Raw genomic sequence first — 18,511 nt, 5'->3', positions numbered from 1 at the left:
TGTGTTTCGTGGGTCAATGACAACACAATAATGTACAAGTTTTTGATTTGATGAAATCCACTGATTTTTGTGCTCACTGTAGTGTGAGATTTCAGACATTGAATACTGTCTAAGAGGTAATAACATGTTTCATTGATTTTTTTCCCTTCTTTTTATATTATTAGAACCAACCTACATCACAATTGATCCACCTGCGTGCGGGGAGTTGTCAAACTGTACCCTGAAAGAGAAGGACTGCGTTTACGGCTTCAAACTGGATCACAATGGCTGTCGAACCTGTCAGTGCAAAAACAGTAAGTAGACAGACGATTGGTTGTTTTTTCTTCTCTCCTCCCTGCCCCCAAGGACTAATAGGAGCTTGTCAAAGCATATTATATGATTAGATATCTCCTTTTCTCCTGTTCAGACATTTCCTTGACATCCTGAAAGGGGTGGTGGTGGTAGCAATGAACATAAGATAAACACTTTTGCGGTCACGTGGGCAATACTTTGCCCTTTCTGATGGTTTCCATCTTGGCCTCCCTGTGTTCGTTTGCACATACAGCTCGACACCGCCTTGAACCTGGTGGAGGAGAGTTGTCCAGAGCCCTGACTGGCTTTACCAGTGCAGCTTCCCAGCCTTACAGAGAACAGTTTAGAGCTCCCTTACCAATGTTACCCAGGGACACCAGCACGGCCATTGATCTGGTATTTTTTCCCTTCCACACAAGGCAGCCATAATCTTAAAAAGCAAACAAAACCACACGCTTCGCTCAGAACCTGGTGAGAGAGTATTGGTTGCACAAACAGAAGGGCCTGAATTTGGATCCCCAGTACCTATGAAAAGTTGGGTGTGCTGGCATGATCTATAACCCCAGCCCTGGGAGGTTGGCCTGGTAACAGACAGAGGGATCCTTGGAGGATTGCTGACCAGACAGGCTAGCCGAACCTGGTGAGCTCTTAGTTCCCTGAGATACCCTACCTCAAAAATAAGGCAAAAAGTAACAGAATACACTTGGTATCAACCTCTTGCCCACACATAGGCATATACACAGAGACAGACAGATGGACGGACACAGGTAGAGAGAGAGAAGTGGGGGGAAGATTAATGACCCCAGCTCTGGCTCCATGTAGATTCCAACCACGTCTCCGCGCCACGACCTCTGAAACTAAATTGAATAGATCACATTTCTCCCACAGGGGAAAATTCACCCTGCGCGTTTATAACTATTTTGAATTCTCCTAATTCCTCAGCCAGAATAAACATCCGAAATCCCCTTCTCTGTCACATCTGCGGCGTGCTCTCTAGAGCTTGGTCTTCTCCACCCTTCTGACACGCAGGGTGTCGCCGTCCTTACCTGAAACGTGGCAAAGACTACAGAATTTGGTCTGCAGTGTCTTAGTTTTAGCTCTGTGGCTTGCACGCTGTGTGTGGACCAGTACCGAGTTCCGAGGCGTCCAGGATCCCTAAGTAATTTGAGGCCAGCTTCTGATAGGTCCTTATCTGTTCTACCTTAAGATTTTGCAGTTTTTTGAAGCCAATTAATGTGGGGCCAATGTAACAAGAAATTACACTAATAGTTTCGAGCCATTTTCCAAGCAGATAAAATCGTTTTTTAATCTTGACAATGGGATCTTATGCCCCATGCCTTCCAGCTTGGGGCAAATAAGTTCAACTTTCCCACCCTCCAAAATCCCTGAATTAAAATAAATTAAAACCACACAGAGACAAAGAAAGAGTCTGGTAGCATCCGAGAGCTTCCTCTGTCGCCACGTCGAACGTTGTCTCCACTCTTCGAATGCTGTGTGTCAGCTCTGACTCCACAAGGTTTTGACACAAATACAGTCCAGTCTGAATTCAACATCCATTACACCAGCAAGGTTCCTTTACTTAGAACTCTTATTGTCAAAAACTGGGGTCTGGGGGCTGGAGACATGGCTCAGTGGTTAAGAGCACTGGCTGCTCTTCCACGGGTCCTGAGTTCAAATCCCAGCAACCACATGGTGGCTCACAACCATCTGTAATGGGATCCGATATATATATAGTAAATAAATAAATTTTTAAAAAGAACGAAAGGAAAGAAGGAAGAAAGAACAAGAATCCTCTGCCCCTTCTGATTGACATTTTGCCCGTTTTCTGAAATCTCTTCCTATCAAGTCTAATCTCTCCCAAACATAGACAATGCTTCTATAATAACCAAGTTTTCCATGGGCACAGGGTATAATTATCCTAATCTCAGAGGCTTGGACTGACTAATGGCGAGAATGAACACTTCCTGGGGTATCAGCACTCTTAGTTTAAGGGCCTCTGAACTGTAACAGTGACTCGTGGATGACAAAATACAGACAAGCCTGAACAATGCCGTGTCCTCGGCTCCATATCGCCGGCACACCGTCCCCACGGCGTGTTGCTGTTTCAAGGGTTCACAACCCCAACATGCCTCTGGTGGTTGCAGCCTTAGGGTTCCAGGGAAGCCTCCTCCCGCCCGGGGTGGTCCTGCCATCCTGCACCTGCTTCTCTCTGCTCGGAAGGATGGGCCTCTGCTCTGTGCTTGTCTGCCTCTTAGACGTTCTTGGAAAGCCAAGTTTGCTGGAGAACTGCCCTGGTAGCCCCGTTTGTTTACATAAATCGCCAACCTTGTCTTCTTAACCCCAGGATAATTGGTAGTTGTGTCATGGAGTGTTTATCCTGCAGCTGTCCTAATGCCATATTCTTTCTCAATACGGGATCGTACCTAATTTTCCCTGCTATACGTCCCTGAAGCCTAAAAGTACAGAATTAATGTTGGCCGGTTACCTCCGTTCTCGGCCGCGTCACCTGGGCGTTGTTGTTAGCGAGTTTTGGCCACCCGGCCACACTGATGGCAGCCTCCTGTTCCTTCATTAAATCTGAGAAGCTGTTTCCCTTGTTTGTCATGGAGGCCAGGCTTTCTCCCTGGATACCATGAGGTGCACCCTGGGGTGCACTCTGCTTGAAACTGAGGTCCTGTTGAAGTTTTCAGAGGCATATATCCATGGACACAACTTGTTACAAACTTCCATTTTATTAGGAAGAAATATAGACAGGAGAACGTCATGTTTCGTGGCTGTGATTTATTTACATAAAAAATGTTGCCTTCGGTATTTGCAAAGTTCACTTACTTTTAGAAATATCTAGAATGTCTCCTTCCCGTTTTTCTTTCCCTCCAGTCTCGTTCCAGGTCATGTATTAAGTGTCGAGACCGCTGAGGAGAATGCGAGACGTAACATAAAGGAAAATCTCCAGTAGCCAAAACACAAGTGAAATATAGCCATTTTCAGCCCAGTGTTGTAATGTTTTAAGAACAGGTCCTTCCTAGAGATTCAGGCTTTTGGTCACAGGGAAGTAGGGAGGTCACCGCCTTCTGCCGGGACGTTCTTAGCACTCTAGCTTGTTCTGCAGCGCTCAGCTAAATGCAGAAGCAGATAACCTTTGAGATCAGGGATGCCTCTGCATTTAGGTCTCGTCTGATCCCCCTAGGAGGTCTGGCCGCTGCAGTCCCACATCCATCTCATCACACTGCCCAGCCTGGTGGGTCTTGGCAGTCCACTCACTGCCCCCTAAACCTACTGCTTAAACCGGAAACTGCCAGTTCGTACCACGTGCCTTTGCCTCCACAGCTCCACTCCCATTAGCCATCCTGAGGATCCCGAGTCAGAGTAGGCTACATCCGATGACCAGACCTCGTGAGTGGCTTTACCTGCGTGTCCTTACTCTGTGTCCTCATCTGTAGAGGACGGACAGACACCAGTACCTAAGGAGTGGGGTATTTTGAGGACTAAGCGAATGCGTTCCAAGTGACTTTTATTAGCTGGCACATGACTCTCCACAGTCCAGTCTCTGTGCTTTGCCCCTCCTTACCAGTTCCTTTTGAATGGTAATCGCTTCCATCAATTAGGAAGCCTTTTAGATCAGAGAAGACTCACAGCACTTAAATAAAAATAAAAATAAAAAAGGTAACATGCTGAGGCCACCTGTCCTCCATCATTGCAATAAACCAATGGCTAAAACTTTGTAAACAAACTTACAAGCCCCACCTCCTAATCTGTCTACTTGGTTTGATGATGGTCTCCTGTAAGGACAGTCTGCCATTCACTGGCAAGCCTGGACCTAGGACTACCAGGCCGTCTTCCATGGTCTCTATTTCACAACCACAACAGGGTTTCTTGAGACGTTTAACACGTGATAGTGTTTTGAAAACTGTTCCGTATTATCAAAGGAAGCTTGATCTATCCGGCTGTCATTCCTCTATCAGTAAAGCACGGCTGGTGATAGCGGAGGAGCGCGAACACCAGTGCATGCATTTGTGAACACCAATGCATGCATTTGTGAACACCAGTGCATACATCCATTCAGCAGATAACTACCGCCCCACATTGATAAATGAGATTGGCCCCGGACTGTGGACTGAAAAGAGGAACTGCCCTGGAACTCTCTTTTCTTTTGTGGTGGAGGAGAATTGAGCTAGTCTAGACTACAGGCTGCAGACGAATGGACGCAGAGCGGAGTGGAATTGCTAGTCTCCTCTCACGTGAATGTCCTGCGTCTTTGTTGAACACAGGGGCTCAGGGACAACATAGGTTAACATGTTGGTCACCTTCCCCTGGCTGTGAGAAAATGCCTAAAAGAATTGACTTACGTAGAAGAAATGTTTATTTTAGCTCACGGGTTCAGGGGCAGCCTTGGATCTAGTGATGATTGGCCCTATTCTTAGGGCTTGTGACCAGTCAAGTCCATCATGATGGGGAGCCAGCAAGTTAGAGGGGAAATTGGGAAGGAAGGAAGGAGTTCACATATCCACTGTAAGAGCATGCCTCATGCTCTAACCTCTCTCCCCTAGGTGTCACATCTGGAAGGTTCCACCACCAGAGAGTAGCATAACCAACCTACCACTAAGTTTTGGATATGTGGGCCTTTGGGGTGTCTTTCCAAGCATAGCACAGAGTTAAGTTAAAGACAATACGCTTGATGCTTCCATCGCTGTTGAGGGTGGGGAAAACATTCTAGGTCAAGGGCAGAGAAAGGGCCCCTTTCACAAACAAGTGTGCTTTCGTGCTAAAGCCTTGAGGAAATTACTCTCCAAGAATGCTGACTCTGGCGAGCTCTGGGGGTGGTTTTCGTCTGTCTAGTCCCCCGACATAATCCACTGGCTGCCGTGACTTCAGAACTGTTCTAGTAGGAAAGCTGGATCATCTTAGATCTCTGTGTTGGAAAGAATCTGAGGATCTTGCCCTCTTCCCGTCATCCGTGTCCTAATGGGAGATGAAAAGTAATGTCCTGACATAATTAGTAATTATCAATTTTAAATGAGCCACTTACACGTTCTCTCTAAGGATGCAGACTGGCATTCAGTTGCCTCACAGTGCGGTCCGGACCCACGAGGTTACATTGAACAGTTTTGGACAATGGCAAAGTAGAAAATTGCACCATAGATCACACCCTTACACACACACACACACACACACACACACACACACACACACGACAGCATATAAAATATGGAAGGAATGCTAAGGTTCACAAACGATTCTACCACCAAAGCATTTATGTAACACGTGGGCCCATTTCACCCATCAGTTACAGCTATTGTTTAACTTTAGGCTGTAAGACTTGTCTGTGGAACGAGACAAGTGGGTTGTGACCTCCATAGTGACTTATGCATTAGTGCGGTATTTACATGTCAGGGATGCCCCAATAAGATATCAGTTCATTCGTCAGCCTCACAACACCGGTTGGCCTGTACCTTAGCATTCTACAGGACATCGTTCAAGTGTCGCCCTCCTCACCGCGCCAGCTTCCCTCCTCGTGGTTCATGCTCTCTCAAACCCTGCATTTCATTTGGATGGGCCTCAAGCTGCTCATCTTTCCTGAGCCTTGACATCGTTACTCTCTCTGGTTTTCTCTTCAACTCTATCACCTTCTCAAATTGCTACGTCTTCCGTCGTGCTTCTCCCCGCTCACTCTGACTTCTAAAAGAATGCAATAGCCGACTAACGGAAGACGATTAAACGCCACTCCAGATTCCGCTAGCAAGATTTGCCTTCAGTATTTCAAACCGTCATTAGTAACATATTAATATCTATATTCCCTCTCGCACATACATTTTTTTGGTCCGCTAAGTACATTTAAGCACCTGGATATTTTGTCAATACAGGAGGGCAAACATCTAAACAGAACCCTGGAGGTTTGCTTTTCGTCACGTAGCAGACAGGCTGTTTTCCAAGAAAGTAAGAAGTCCCAAATGCTACACACAGCCTTCAGTGTTCTGTAATGCCACCTGCTCCCCTGCTGACAGCAAGTATACTGTGAGCCTTCAGACTGAGGGCACGCAGTAAATGTCTGAAGCTGCTCTGGACTGTAAGCTTCTGATGGCCATAGGTTAGCATAAATCGGCACCCTCGGTCTAAGGTGACTAATTGAGCAAAGTCATGGAGAAACCACACCCAGTCATTGCTTATCAATGGCGACCAGCCTGCTCTCTGTCCCAAGCGTAGCAGGTTCGATTAGGTTTCAGAAATCCACTTCAGAGTTGGACTCTTTCTCGTGTATCGCCGTCAGAACTCAGAGCCATGTTGTGAGAACCGTGAAATAGCACCATCGCTACCCGTTAACTGTGGCCAATGTTATGGTAGAACTGAAGTCTAACTCTGTTTAAAGTGGGAGGAGTCCGGGCAGGTACTGAGGCCATGATGCGAGCTGGTCTGTTGTCTTTGAAAGAAACAAGGCGTCTGTGTGTCTCCACAGGGGAGGAACGATGCTTAGCCCTTAAAAGGGCCTGCACCTTGGACTGTCCCTTCGGCTTCCTCACCGATGTCCACAACTGTGAGCTCTGTCAGTGCCGCCCACGGCCCAAGAAATGCAGACCAACAATATGCGACAAGTTTTGTCCTCTTGGATTCCTGTACGTATTTGTCAATATACGTGTGTGTGTTTTAATTCAGAAATTAAGTGTAACTTGCTGAAGTGGTCATGTCTGTATTAGGAGCTGTTTTCTGTGTGTTTGAATGAACCAATGGTGATGGGATTCAAGAGCCATACTGTTAGAGGATTCAGGGGAGAAAAAGAGATTTGTCTCCAAATGCAATCACGTTCTGACCTTTTGTATGGTGATGTACACTGTAGGTGGGTCTCAGCACTCAGAAGGCGGAGTCTACATGTAGTTCAGAGCCAGCCTGGGCTGCATGAGACCCTGCCTCGGGAGAAAAAAAAATCTAAGCATTAGTTGTCACTATTCTTAATTGTAAGGTGTGGGTGCGATACCAATAAAGATAAAATTATTTGGGCTAAAAATATGGTTAAGAGCACACATGCTCGCCTGACGCCTAGCCACCCGTGATTCCAGCTCCAGGGATCTGCAGCTCTTTCTGGACTCTGCAGGCAATTGCACTCACATGGTAGACATTCCCAGACACAGCCTGCGCGCGCGCACACACACACACACACACACACACACACACACACACACACGCAAGCACACATACACACACAAAGTAAAAAAATAAATCTGAAGATATAATCATTTTATAACTTAACTGATGATACAAAATAAAGTACCCTCCATCCCTAATAGAACAATTAATTAATAATTAATGTCCTCCACGGCCAGGGTTTTACCCATTTTCAGCATATAGACATTTACTTACGTGTTTATATGTGTGCAGATGCATGCATTGGTGTGATGTGCAGGCTGCAGCATGCACGTATCAAACAGCCAGCTTGCAGAGGTTAATTTCCTTCCTTCACCGTGTGGGATCTGGGAATGGACCTCAGCTTGTCATCCTTGGTGGCAAAAGTACATTTTTGTCCACTGAACAACCTTGCCAGCCTAAGGCTTTTATTAACATTTATGAAGACTTCCCAGGTCCCTGAGTCCTTCTAGCCTCCTGGGTCTCGTGTACCTTTCAGTGGTTAATATTTTTACTGGCATGTGGAACTTCTCAAAGGACACAGCCATTTGGGAAAGCTCTCAGTCCTAACAAAATCCCTCTAATGTTCATTTCCCAACATTGACCAGAGTTTTGTGTTCGTTCTTTAGCTTGAGGACAGTGTTTCTAATTAAACCCTCATCTGTGTCTCTGGGGATGGCCACGTCCCGAAAGCATCTACACCTCGGTCAGGAGAGCTACTTATACCTCACCTAGGAGTGCGGAGTGCAGACGTGACGTCATGTCTGCTTAGAGGGTGATAGCTTTTGACCCGTGGTCTGAGCACGTGGGCATCCTTGGAGACTTTTGGGTTTTCTGACCTCTGGCAAAATCTTAACTCCTCAGGAGGAATAAGCACGGCTGTGACATCTGTCGCTGTAAGAAGTGTCCAGAGCTTCCATGCAGCAAGATCTGCCCCTTGGGCTTCCAGGAGGACAGTCACGGCTGTCTCATCTGCAAGTGCAGAGGTAAGTGTAAGTCCTTCCTCCTCATAGCGTGAGAACAGAAGGGCGTCCTGTAAATGAAGTGATTGCTGTCGGTTCTGCAGTGAATGTCACTCACTCCGGGACCCTCCCACAGGACACCTTTTGTCTTTCGTGGCACTACAAGGGCTTAGAACAGAATTTAAAATACAATGACCAAATTAATCACTTCTTCCTGCTTCACCTTGGCTTGCCTCAGAAACAGTAGCTACCCCAGCCTCCTTACAGAGGAGTCCACTCTCTTCAGGAGTGGAATTGGTACAGGAAGGAGCTTCATCAGCGTCCTCAGGAGTGGGCGCATCCAAACTCCTCCTATTGACTTAGGTGTTTCCTAGCAACAGGGTTTTCGTGAGAACTCAGACTTGCTCTGAGAAGCACCCAGCAGGCCAGAGCCGTATATAGGCAAAAACCCCGTGACCCCAGGGCCAGACTCTTCCTCCGATGACATTCCTGAAGCCATGAGATGTGGGCCCACTGTGCCTTCAACCTTTATCTCAACCCCAGCCCTGCTCCCCAACCCTCCACCCCACTGTGGTTTGTCGCAGTTGTCAGATGATAGGCCAAGCAAACATTAAGAGACCCCTGAAGCATGCTTGTTTTTTTCTTCCAGAGTCGAATAGTTACTTTTATGGTATTTTGAAGGAGTCCCCGTCAACAAAAATATAAGCAGTTATGGCAGCCATCTTACCAACCACGCATTTAGTAGTTGCAAGGGGTCCAGAACTCTCCCACTGGATGAAGCTTCCATGATTGCTGTAGTAAAATATAAAAAATAAAAAACTGTCTTTATCCCCACTAGGTCCGGCACCATGGTACCCCAAGATGTCTGCTGGGTATCTTAATTCTCAGTCAGCAAAGCATCTCACCAGCTTTGCCCCATCCCATATCACACTGCCGAAGGCCTCTCTCTGAGCCTGGCAGCAATCTCTCTACCTATCTAGCTCCCAAGGCAGGTTTCCATGCCAGAAACACACATCCCAACCCCGTGGTGGCCCAGACCAGCCGCCGCACACTCCCTCACTCCCTTACCCTTAAATCTGCACATGAAAGAACACACAACACAATAACCTCTGAACCAATTGTAAGATATAATTGCCCACCTAAACATACAAAGCCCTGTACCATCCATCCCTTAAGAACATTTGTAACAACCTGTGAAGGTGCAGCGTGGAATCTTAACGTCACCCGCCATATGGTCTTGCCACCGCTTCTCTCTCTCTCTCCGTCCTGTCTCTTCTTCCTTTCCATTCCAGTCTCCTCCTCTTCCTTCAAACTTTTCTCCCGCCCATCCTTCCTTCTCGTCCAATGACAGGCCTCCGTCTGTCTTGTACCTGCCTTACCTGTGACACCATCCCACACATGACGAGTCTTCATGCGTGAAAAGTCAGTGACACCTATTACCAGAGCAATACTTGCTTATTGTATAAAATAAGTGGAAGGCCTGACACTGGCAGCACTGCCCCAGTAGGAACCATGTTTGCAGACTCCTTTCCTCTCTCTCTCTCAAATCTGGGGGCCTGATGTTTCAGTTCTTCTCCCAAGCCTTTCCTGTACCACTTACTGTCCCCCCCGGGTGTCATTTTAGGTGACTGGGTTCTAGTCCGTTTAAGAACACACAAACTGTTTCCCCTATGCCATAGCTGCTTCTTTACCAGACTGCCTTCTGTCTGTCCAGAGGTCCCTACTTCGGCCGGGCCACCTGTCCTGTCAGGCACATGTCTGTCCATGGATGGTCATCACCATAAAAACGAGGAGAGCTGGCATGATGGCTGCCGGGAATGCTACTGTCACAATGGGAAGGAAATGTGTGCCCTCATCACCTGCCCAGTGCCTGCCTGCGGCAACCCCACCATCCGGCCGGGACAGTGCTGCCCGTCCTGCGCAGGTAAGAGCGGGATACCCTCTTGTTAGGCAACCACCTCCAGCCTTGTGGGGCCCAGTAGCTGCCCGAGACTCTGGGGGAAGTGTGGGGTCAGTCCTCAGGACACTTCCCAGCTGTCTGTGGTTTCTGTTATTAACAGCCACAGACTGGGCAGGGTACTGTGAATAATTAGCCAAAGACCAAAGGAAATCCTAAGGCCGAGGAAAGGGTTCTTCATATATCTTGGAATGGTTGACTTGATCATAGTGCTCTTTGGACCAGCTTTTTTTCCCCCCTAGAGGTTTGTGGACTTAGATATGTAGATCCAACCCTCCAGGCCACTGCTAGCATGTTAGGGCTGAAGGGCTGAGTTAACTGGAGGGGACTGGCGAGATGATTTTTTACTTCATAAAAGCTTATAACTTACCAAGTAATACTGGAGGGAGTAATTCTGGAGAGAATTACTGAAGTCTGGCTTTTGCTCTCGTGTAAAATAATGGGCGGATGGCACGCTTGCCAAATGGAGACATTTGGAATGGCCACAAGTCCTAATAATAATAATCACGCCGAGTTATTAGAAGAGCAGAACAGAGACGTTAACTCACGCCGGCCAGCCTGCCCCTGCCTTACCTGCGGCACATAAAGACCTTCTCAGCCGCTCCGACTCCGTACGCCTTAGCAATTACCAGACCGGCAGCTCCCGTTCCTTAGCACTTGGCACGTAAATGCAGAATGAGCGTCTTGTTTTGTTTTCCCATGATGCAGTCAGATGCGTGCTCGATCAGCTGTCTCCCTTTTCACGTGTTATGCAAGTAAAATCTGAGCAGCCACCATGCCCACCAGGTCAGAAGCAGTTTGATGAAGTAGAACCCTGTGTCTGTGCCAATTCTTCAAGGAAGAAAAAATCATTTGTTCCCTCCAGACATGCTTTATTAGAGGTGCATATCGACTGGGAACCTGCACCTGGCTCTCTGTCAGCTCCTCCAGCGCAAAAGTCAGAGCAAGACAGGTGGAAATAGAAAGACACGGGATCAGAACAGAGCCGCAGTCGGCGGGACCAGAAGTATCTCTCTCTCTCTCTCTCTCTCTCTCTCTCTCTCTCTCTCCAGTTCAGGAAAATTCTAAAGCACATAGCTAATTGACATGCTGTTGGGGATGGAAGATGGCTCCGTTGGTAAAGGGCTCTGTGCAAGCATGAGGGCCTGGGTTTCATCTTTAGCAGCACCTGTATTGTTTAAAAGCCAGGCATCGTGGCTTACACTGTAATTCCAACACTGAGGGACTGGGGGATGGGGACTAAAGGATCCCTGAGACTTACAGGCCAGCTAATCGAACCAAGTGGGCGAGCTCCTGGTTCAGTGGAAAACTATTAAACACAAATAGATTGGATGGGTGGGTGGGTGGATGGATGGATGGATGGATGGATGGATGGATGGATGGATGGATGGATGGACATTGAGAAATGCTAGCTAGACATTGACCTCTGGCCTACACACACACACACACACACACACACACACACACACACACACGAATGCACATAGGGGACTTTCTGAATACACATTTACACAAACACCACTCCTGTGCATGCATGTGTAGACTTACTGTTTTCCAGAATCTTTAGTCATTTGCTGTATGTGAGCCCTTCTGTCCAGACACCCCGAAGGCCTTCTGTCCTCATGGACTCTGTGCTACCTTAAGAACACTTTCTTATTTCTCCCATGCTGGGGCAGTCAGTGTTCTCCGGGGAGCAAGGGAAAGCTCCCTAACTCCCCAGCTAGCATGGCCTCTCCTCCCATTTGTCCCACGCCCCGTCTCACCCTTAAGCTCTCCTCACCATCTCCCCAGCCTCGGTTCTGCCAGGACACAAGGGAGGCAAACGCCTTAGACCCCTGCTGCCTGTCCCTGAAAGCCCTTTTCAAATGCCATCAGAGAATCTTTTCCAATGTTAGTTTTTCAGTGACACTTTTCCCTTCTCTATAAGCCACAGGAAATACACTCTGAGCCTCTTGCCCCACTGATACTGATTATTTTGTTAACCTCCTTCTCTCCTGCTCATAGACCGGGATTTTAGTTCAGCTGTCCATTTTTCAGAGTGCGTCTGCTTGGTCTACATCCCAGTCTTCCCTTCCCTTGAGATAAACCTGTCCTGAAACCTGAAAGTCACCCCACAGCCCGCACTGTATCCCATCCGTGTCACCGACCCACTGCTGCCCACTGCACACAGCCCTGGCGCGCTCAACACAGCTACACAGACAGGGTGGTTCTCCTCAGTCCTCAGCATCCGCTGCGCTGTTGGCCTGAGCCAGCAGTGATGTCCCTAGCCCTTTGCTCAGCAGGATGCACCGCTGTCAACACCTCCTTGAAGCGCTTGTTGCACTTGGACTCTGGGAATATAGTTAATGCCTTCTTACTTCCCAGCACCCCGTCAGGGCAACTCCCAGCACCTCTGTAGACATTTCAACATTCACGGCTCTCTAAAGCCAACTCACCTCTGGGGAAAGAAATCACAGCCATCAGCCTCCGGAAATGTCTCTGGTTGATGATGGTGTTGTCCATCAAATGTTTGGCCTCAGGCGAGGGGTTACAGACTATTGAAACCGTAGGTACCTTCCTGCCCGGGGTCCTGGCAGCTGGCTGAGGTGAGGTGTGGCTCCTGGACGGTGGGCCATATTTCCAAGCATAAAAGTGCTCGGAATCCCAAGATAATAAAGTAGACAGGACATCCATCATTTGGAAGGTTTGTTTAATCTAGAGGCACATCCATTATCCAAATAGCCATTGACTTGGGTTCCAGCCCCTTGACTGTGCTTAATGCTCTGAGCGGTAGCTTTCAAAATATGTAGAATAGAATAATAGTGCCTCCCTCACAAGGTCAATGGAAGGAAGAAACGAAATGAAATAAATAAGTGAGAAGGGCCCAGCCTGGAAATAATTGGACCATAACAAGCATTCAGTAAATGAGCAGTCTGTATTCTAGACAATTCCTGCACACTCGCAGGGATGCTCCGGCGAGAGAATGTCCACGTAATTTAATTCTTATTGAATTCTCTCAGGACTATCGACAGACTCAGCCACTCGAACCTCACTTCCTGAGATTAGCTCTTTGTCCCCTGTTTCTCAGCATGGAAATTTTTCTTTCCTCTCCTATTGGTGGGATAAGAATAGGGTGAGAGAAACTCTTCGGACACTTCCCTTTTTCTCTCTCCCTGAAACGGAACACCACCAGTTCCTTTGGCAGTCGAAAAAGCTGCAGGTGATTGATTTCTTGTGTTTTTCATTCTGTGTCATTCCTCAGATGACTTCGTGGTGCAGAAGCCCGAGCTCAGCACGCCCTCCATTTGCCACGCCCCTGGAGGAGAGTACTTTGTGGAAGGGGAAACGTGGAACATTGACTCCTGTACGCAGTGCACCTGTCACAGTGGCCGAGTGCTGTGTGAGACGGAGGTGTGCCCACCTCTGCTCTGCCAGAACCCCTCGCGCACCCAGGACTCCTGCTGCCCACAGTGTACAGGTAACCATGGCGGCACACAGCGCACATGTGGTGGGAAGGACGCAGCTTTGCTTGACGGTTCCTCGGACTTGCATGTTAGGGTGAGCTCTGTGCTCACCCCAAGAACCTGTGTGGGAACGTCCCTGACTGTGGAGTTTCCTTCCAGGAGCTCATTCTCTGTCCATCATACTCAGTAACTAAATTTGAGCCACGGTACCATCTTGGTACAGGCTTGTCAGTGTACCCAGCAGTCACATTCTGGCAGGCCTAACTAGTGTAGAATCTTGTCTGGCATTAGCAGTCCACGTGTGTCGCATCTTTAGGATGTGCGTGTGACATATCCCAGCCACGTTGTTATTGCTATCACCACTCTATATGGAAGATCGGCTGGTGTTTATAAAGGAAGACGCCTGAGCCCACACATCCTCCTCATAGGAATCTTTAGTGATAGTGAGCTCATATCCATTGACTTACTTGTTTTGTAGACGTTTCTGGAATGCCCGGTTTCAACCCTGGGAACACACACACACACACACACACACCCCACACACACACACGTAACTTCTATCCTGTGGAGTAATAGGAGAGAAAGAGAGAGAAGGACGGAGAGAGAGAGAAAAATGCCCCACTGGGCTGTGGTGTGGTTATTCCACATTTAAAAACTAATGGTTCACAGAACAGAGAAGGAGTGCTTGAACGCAGGTGACTCAGGAAGGTGCTAGGAGAGAAAAGGTGCTCTGTGTCCCTGGGCTAGGGACAGCAAGCCTAGATTCCTTGATGGAACACCTGACTGCACATGAAGAAGTCCCAGGCCAGGGTTAGGCCCCACTTCATAATAAGAGTCTGCGTTGCAAGCTGGGCAGTAATCTGAGCGCTCGGGAGGCAGAGGCAAGCAGATCTCTGTGAGTTCAAGGCCAGCCTGGTCTACAAAGGGAAGTCCAGGATAGCCAGGGCTACATACAGAAACCCTATCTCAGGAAGCAAAACAAAACAAGCAAATAAAACCTGAGTCACAGGGGCCCCTTGGGTTCCTGTCAGGCGAGCCATTGCGTTCTGCTTTTCTCTGTGCGTTACGCCTGATTTGTTCTTCTCGGCTGTAAATTAGGCCAGGGTGACTAACTAAATTATTCCTCTCCATATATGGATAAGATAACCTAGCGTTAACTCTCATCTTAAACTTTTTCTTTTTTATTATATATAATATCAGCACTCCAAAGGTTACTTTTGCATATGCGAATGAGGGCTAGCCAAGCCAAGTCGTACTTAAATGAGCTACTAACTCCTCCTCAGATCTTTTGGGGCTCTCTATTCATATCTAGACTGCTGCAGTAAAAGCATTTCTCTTTAAACTGGGAAGCCTTACTGCTTCAGCTTCTCAAGGGCTGAAATTATAAGTGTGAGCTACCATGTTTGTCCCCTCCCCTTATCCTAAACGTAAACGTAAGATGCCAGTGGCTTTTACATGACGATAAACTTGAAGAGTAACACCGTGCTGTATTACACACCTAGAAAAAGACCAGGCTTAGGTGACCACGTTCCAAAATAGTCTAAGAAGGATATGTACTCGTCGACAAGACCTGTGCCTGGATGGTGATTACCTCTCTGGGATCCCTCCCTGTTCTGCCTTGCCCGTGGTCTGCCTTAGGGCATGGCCCTCCACAGAAGTGGACCCTGAAGAACAAGTAGGGTACCAGTCTGATACTCGCCTGAAGTCCAAACAGGAGAGAGACGGCCATGATGGTGCACACCTGTAGTCCCAGCACAGCGCCCCAGTTGCTTAGTTGCAAGAACTAAGTAAGCTAATGCAGCCTGCAGGGTCTTTGGGACTTCAGAGCCTAGAGCCAAGTTCCAGACAAAACAAAAGTTAGCAGTGGCCTCTCTCTTAAAGAAGCCCTCTCAAGGCATAAATGACCTCAAAAAGGTCTCTGAGAGCAGAATCCCGTCCTCCCTTCTCTATTCTGCAGACTGTGGATGGTACGTGAAGAGCGATCTGTGAGACACGTTCCCTGTAGTGAGCTAGACCAGTGGAACCAACATCCGTCCTTTGCGACTTTGTTCCCAGGGACGAGCAGAGGAGAGGTAGTTGTGCTTAGGGAAAGTCTTCGGACTGATCTCATTGTGCTAGCTTTTCTCTGGTCCTCGGAGAGCGCTCCAGGTGAAGCAGCTGCCTTGGTCTTCAGAGAGGATCAGATGTGCTCACTGGAGGGTGCGGTGTATTCATGCAGCAGATGGTGGAAAGACGCCATGTTTAGAGCTTCTACAGCATGTGATAACTGCATGCCTGCCTTGAACTTCTGTCTCACGGCTGAGAATAGCAGGGTTCGTGGTGCTGATTCAGACAAACACAAGATAACTCTCCACTGTGCGTCCATTGAGGAAAGGTGGTTGTTGAGGGACAGTGTTGCTTGGCAACACTGCCATTAGAGACTGGGACATTTCTAAAATTTGAACCTTACTTACTCACATGCCCCTTTTACGTACGTAGCTCAGGTTTCTTCTTGGGCTTCATTTTAATTAACCTCTGGATACCAAAGAGAAGCCTGCGTTTCCTAGTTGGCCCTCTTTTCCACTTCAGTTCATCGTCTGAGGTGGAGACCTTCCATAGTACAACCACAGAGGGCTTGCATATGGCTTCCCTGGGTGGTGCCCTTCTGTTTGATCTGGGTTGCTAGCCCCTCCCTCACTAATGTCTAAACTTGGGAATGTCACAGATCGGCAGCGTATAGACAAATCTGCTGGAGAAGCTTATTTGGGTAGCGAATGGTTAGGATTGGGTTGGCTGCAAGGAAGAAAATCTAGCTATAAATTTTAAACAAATAGGGGTTCATTTTACATACTTCAGAAGAAGCTTATGGATCACTGTTGACTCTGGATCGGTGGCTAAGACAACTCTGACCGTAGAACCCTCACCTTTAAGGCAGGAAGAATGTAGAAGGAGCGCTAGAAATCCCTTCGTTAACCCTGAGCTGCAGCTAGGCCAGGTGCCCCACCCTCCAGTTGCAAGGGAGCCTGGGAAAGCACACACTGGATTTCCTGGTTGATCATTGTGATCCAAGTCCCATGAGCCTCCAAAGAAAACGCAGACTTTCCTTCAGGTAAGGAAGAAGGCTAGAGTCGACCCTGCACAGGCTCCTGACAGAATCTCAATGACAAGTCTTTTCCTATTGTTACTCTGTTTTAAAATACAAGACCTTGCTGGAAGCAGGCTTCCTGGCTTCCTGACTGGCTGAGTTTTTGTTGTTGTTTGGTTTGTCTTCTGGTGAGGCACCCAGAGCTGTAGAGAGCAGTGCCTTTGTGAGACTGACCGGCCTTTCACTGTGCTGTGTAGCTGTTTGCCTGCAGCACTCTCTCCGCTGACCTGTGCGTTCCATTTTCCAGAGGACCCTCTTCAGCCTTCCACATCCCATAATGAGAGCGTGCCTAGCTACTGCAGGAATGATGAAGGGGACATCTTCCTGGCGGCCGAGTCCTGGAAGCCTGACGTCTGCACCAGCTGTGTGTGCATGGATAGCTCCATTAGCTGCTACTCCGAGTCCTGCCCTTCGGTGGCCTGCGAACGGCCCGTTTTGAGGAAAGGCCAGTGTTGCCCCTACTGCCTAGGTAAGATCAAGGAAAAGAGAAAACACCTCTCATCTCTCCCAGTGACCCCTAAATTACCATGGACAGCCATGTCCAGTTAGTATTTTATTAAATTAGCTTTTCTGGTTGGTATGCTACACAGACCCAGGGAGAGACGGGGAAAGCTATGCTCCCAAGATGGATACGGGAAGAATAAATACATGTTGCCTTGGAACATAACGACATTATAGCATCGTTGTGTTCCAGTGGGACTCTCTGAGTTCTGGATTCTCAATATCGAAGTCCCCGCTTCCTTAATTATTTTCAGTCGTCACCCCGGCACATCATTTCCATATTATGGGATAGGATGTTTATTATATACAGCTTGCCTCTCTCCCTTGAGACCGACTTGATATGAAGCATTCATTCAATCTCCCATTTGTTTGTCTTCCCTATCTTACGGGGCAATTAATCGGTCCTGTGTAAGCCACACGGCTGTCCGTGTTGATGGCCTGAGCACAGAGTGAAGCCTGAGTTACTAGCAGAACCCTCTCCTCCCCGTGGCCTGTGGTGCCACATCTTGTAAGCAGAGGACATATGAATATGAGCTTCTTAGTGTCCGTACCCAACCAGTCCTGTGGCCATGAGCCAGACGCTGCTCTGGGGACCAGAAGGGAAGGCTAAGACAGCTGGCAGCTCTAATCAAGGACAAGCCTGACTCCCAAGGCCCTGGCTGGCTATACGGCTTTTGCGTCCTAAAGTCAAATGAGGCACAAGACGCGTCTCAGTCCCACGGCGAGCCCATAATCGGAGCAGCAAATGAAGACACATGTCAGTTGTTATTAATTACAGGCATTGTGCACTTACTGCTGGTGGGGTCTGCGTGCTTTCTAGACACAAGGCATTGCAAGTATTTGGAATACATACCTGGGGAAGAAGAAAGAGTTTTGGGCTGCAAGATGCTACTTGTGGGAATTTTATGGAGCTAGTTTACTCATTGATTAAACTGAGAGAGTTTTACACACACACACACACACACACACACAGGATATATAACAGTAAAATCTGAAAGCTGGCTCCTTTGTATGACCACCTATATCGTGTATCGTTTGAACGTGGATGCTCTTTGAGCGAGGACTGGATAATTGTGATGTAATGACAGCTCCAGATCATGAGCTCCTAGCAGGAAAGGAT

The 18,511-nt window shown here is 48.0% G+C and overlaps 1 protein-coding gene across 1 annotated transcript in view; it reads left to right on the top strand.

Moving 5' to 3' along the window:
- Positions 1-18,511, top strand: part of Crim1 (cysteine rich transmembrane BMP regulator 1) — a 177,640-nt gene that overhangs the window by 138,161 nt on the left and 20,968 nt on the right. The window contains 6 exon segments of the mRNA XM_032908896.1: positions 165-293; positions 6,743-6,899; positions 8,269-8,390; positions 10,081-10,290; positions 13,565-13,780; positions 17,138-17,359. Coding sequence (XP_032764787.1) covers positions 165-293; positions 6,743-6,899; positions 8,269-8,390; positions 10,081-10,290; positions 13,565-13,780; positions 17,138-17,359 — 1,056 coding nt within the window.

The sequence above is a fragment of the Rattus rattus genome, chromosome 7 (genome assembly GCF_011064425.1).
Source record: "Rattus rattus isolate New Zealand chromosome 7, Rrattus_CSIRO_v1, whole genome shotgun sequence".
Classification (NCBI taxonomy): domain Eukaryota; kingdom Metazoa; phylum Chordata; class Mammalia; order Rodentia; family Muridae; genus Rattus; species Rattus rattus.
The sequence above is the reverse complement of the archived record's forward strand: the minus strand, read 5'-3'. Positions and strand labels throughout refer to the sequence as shown.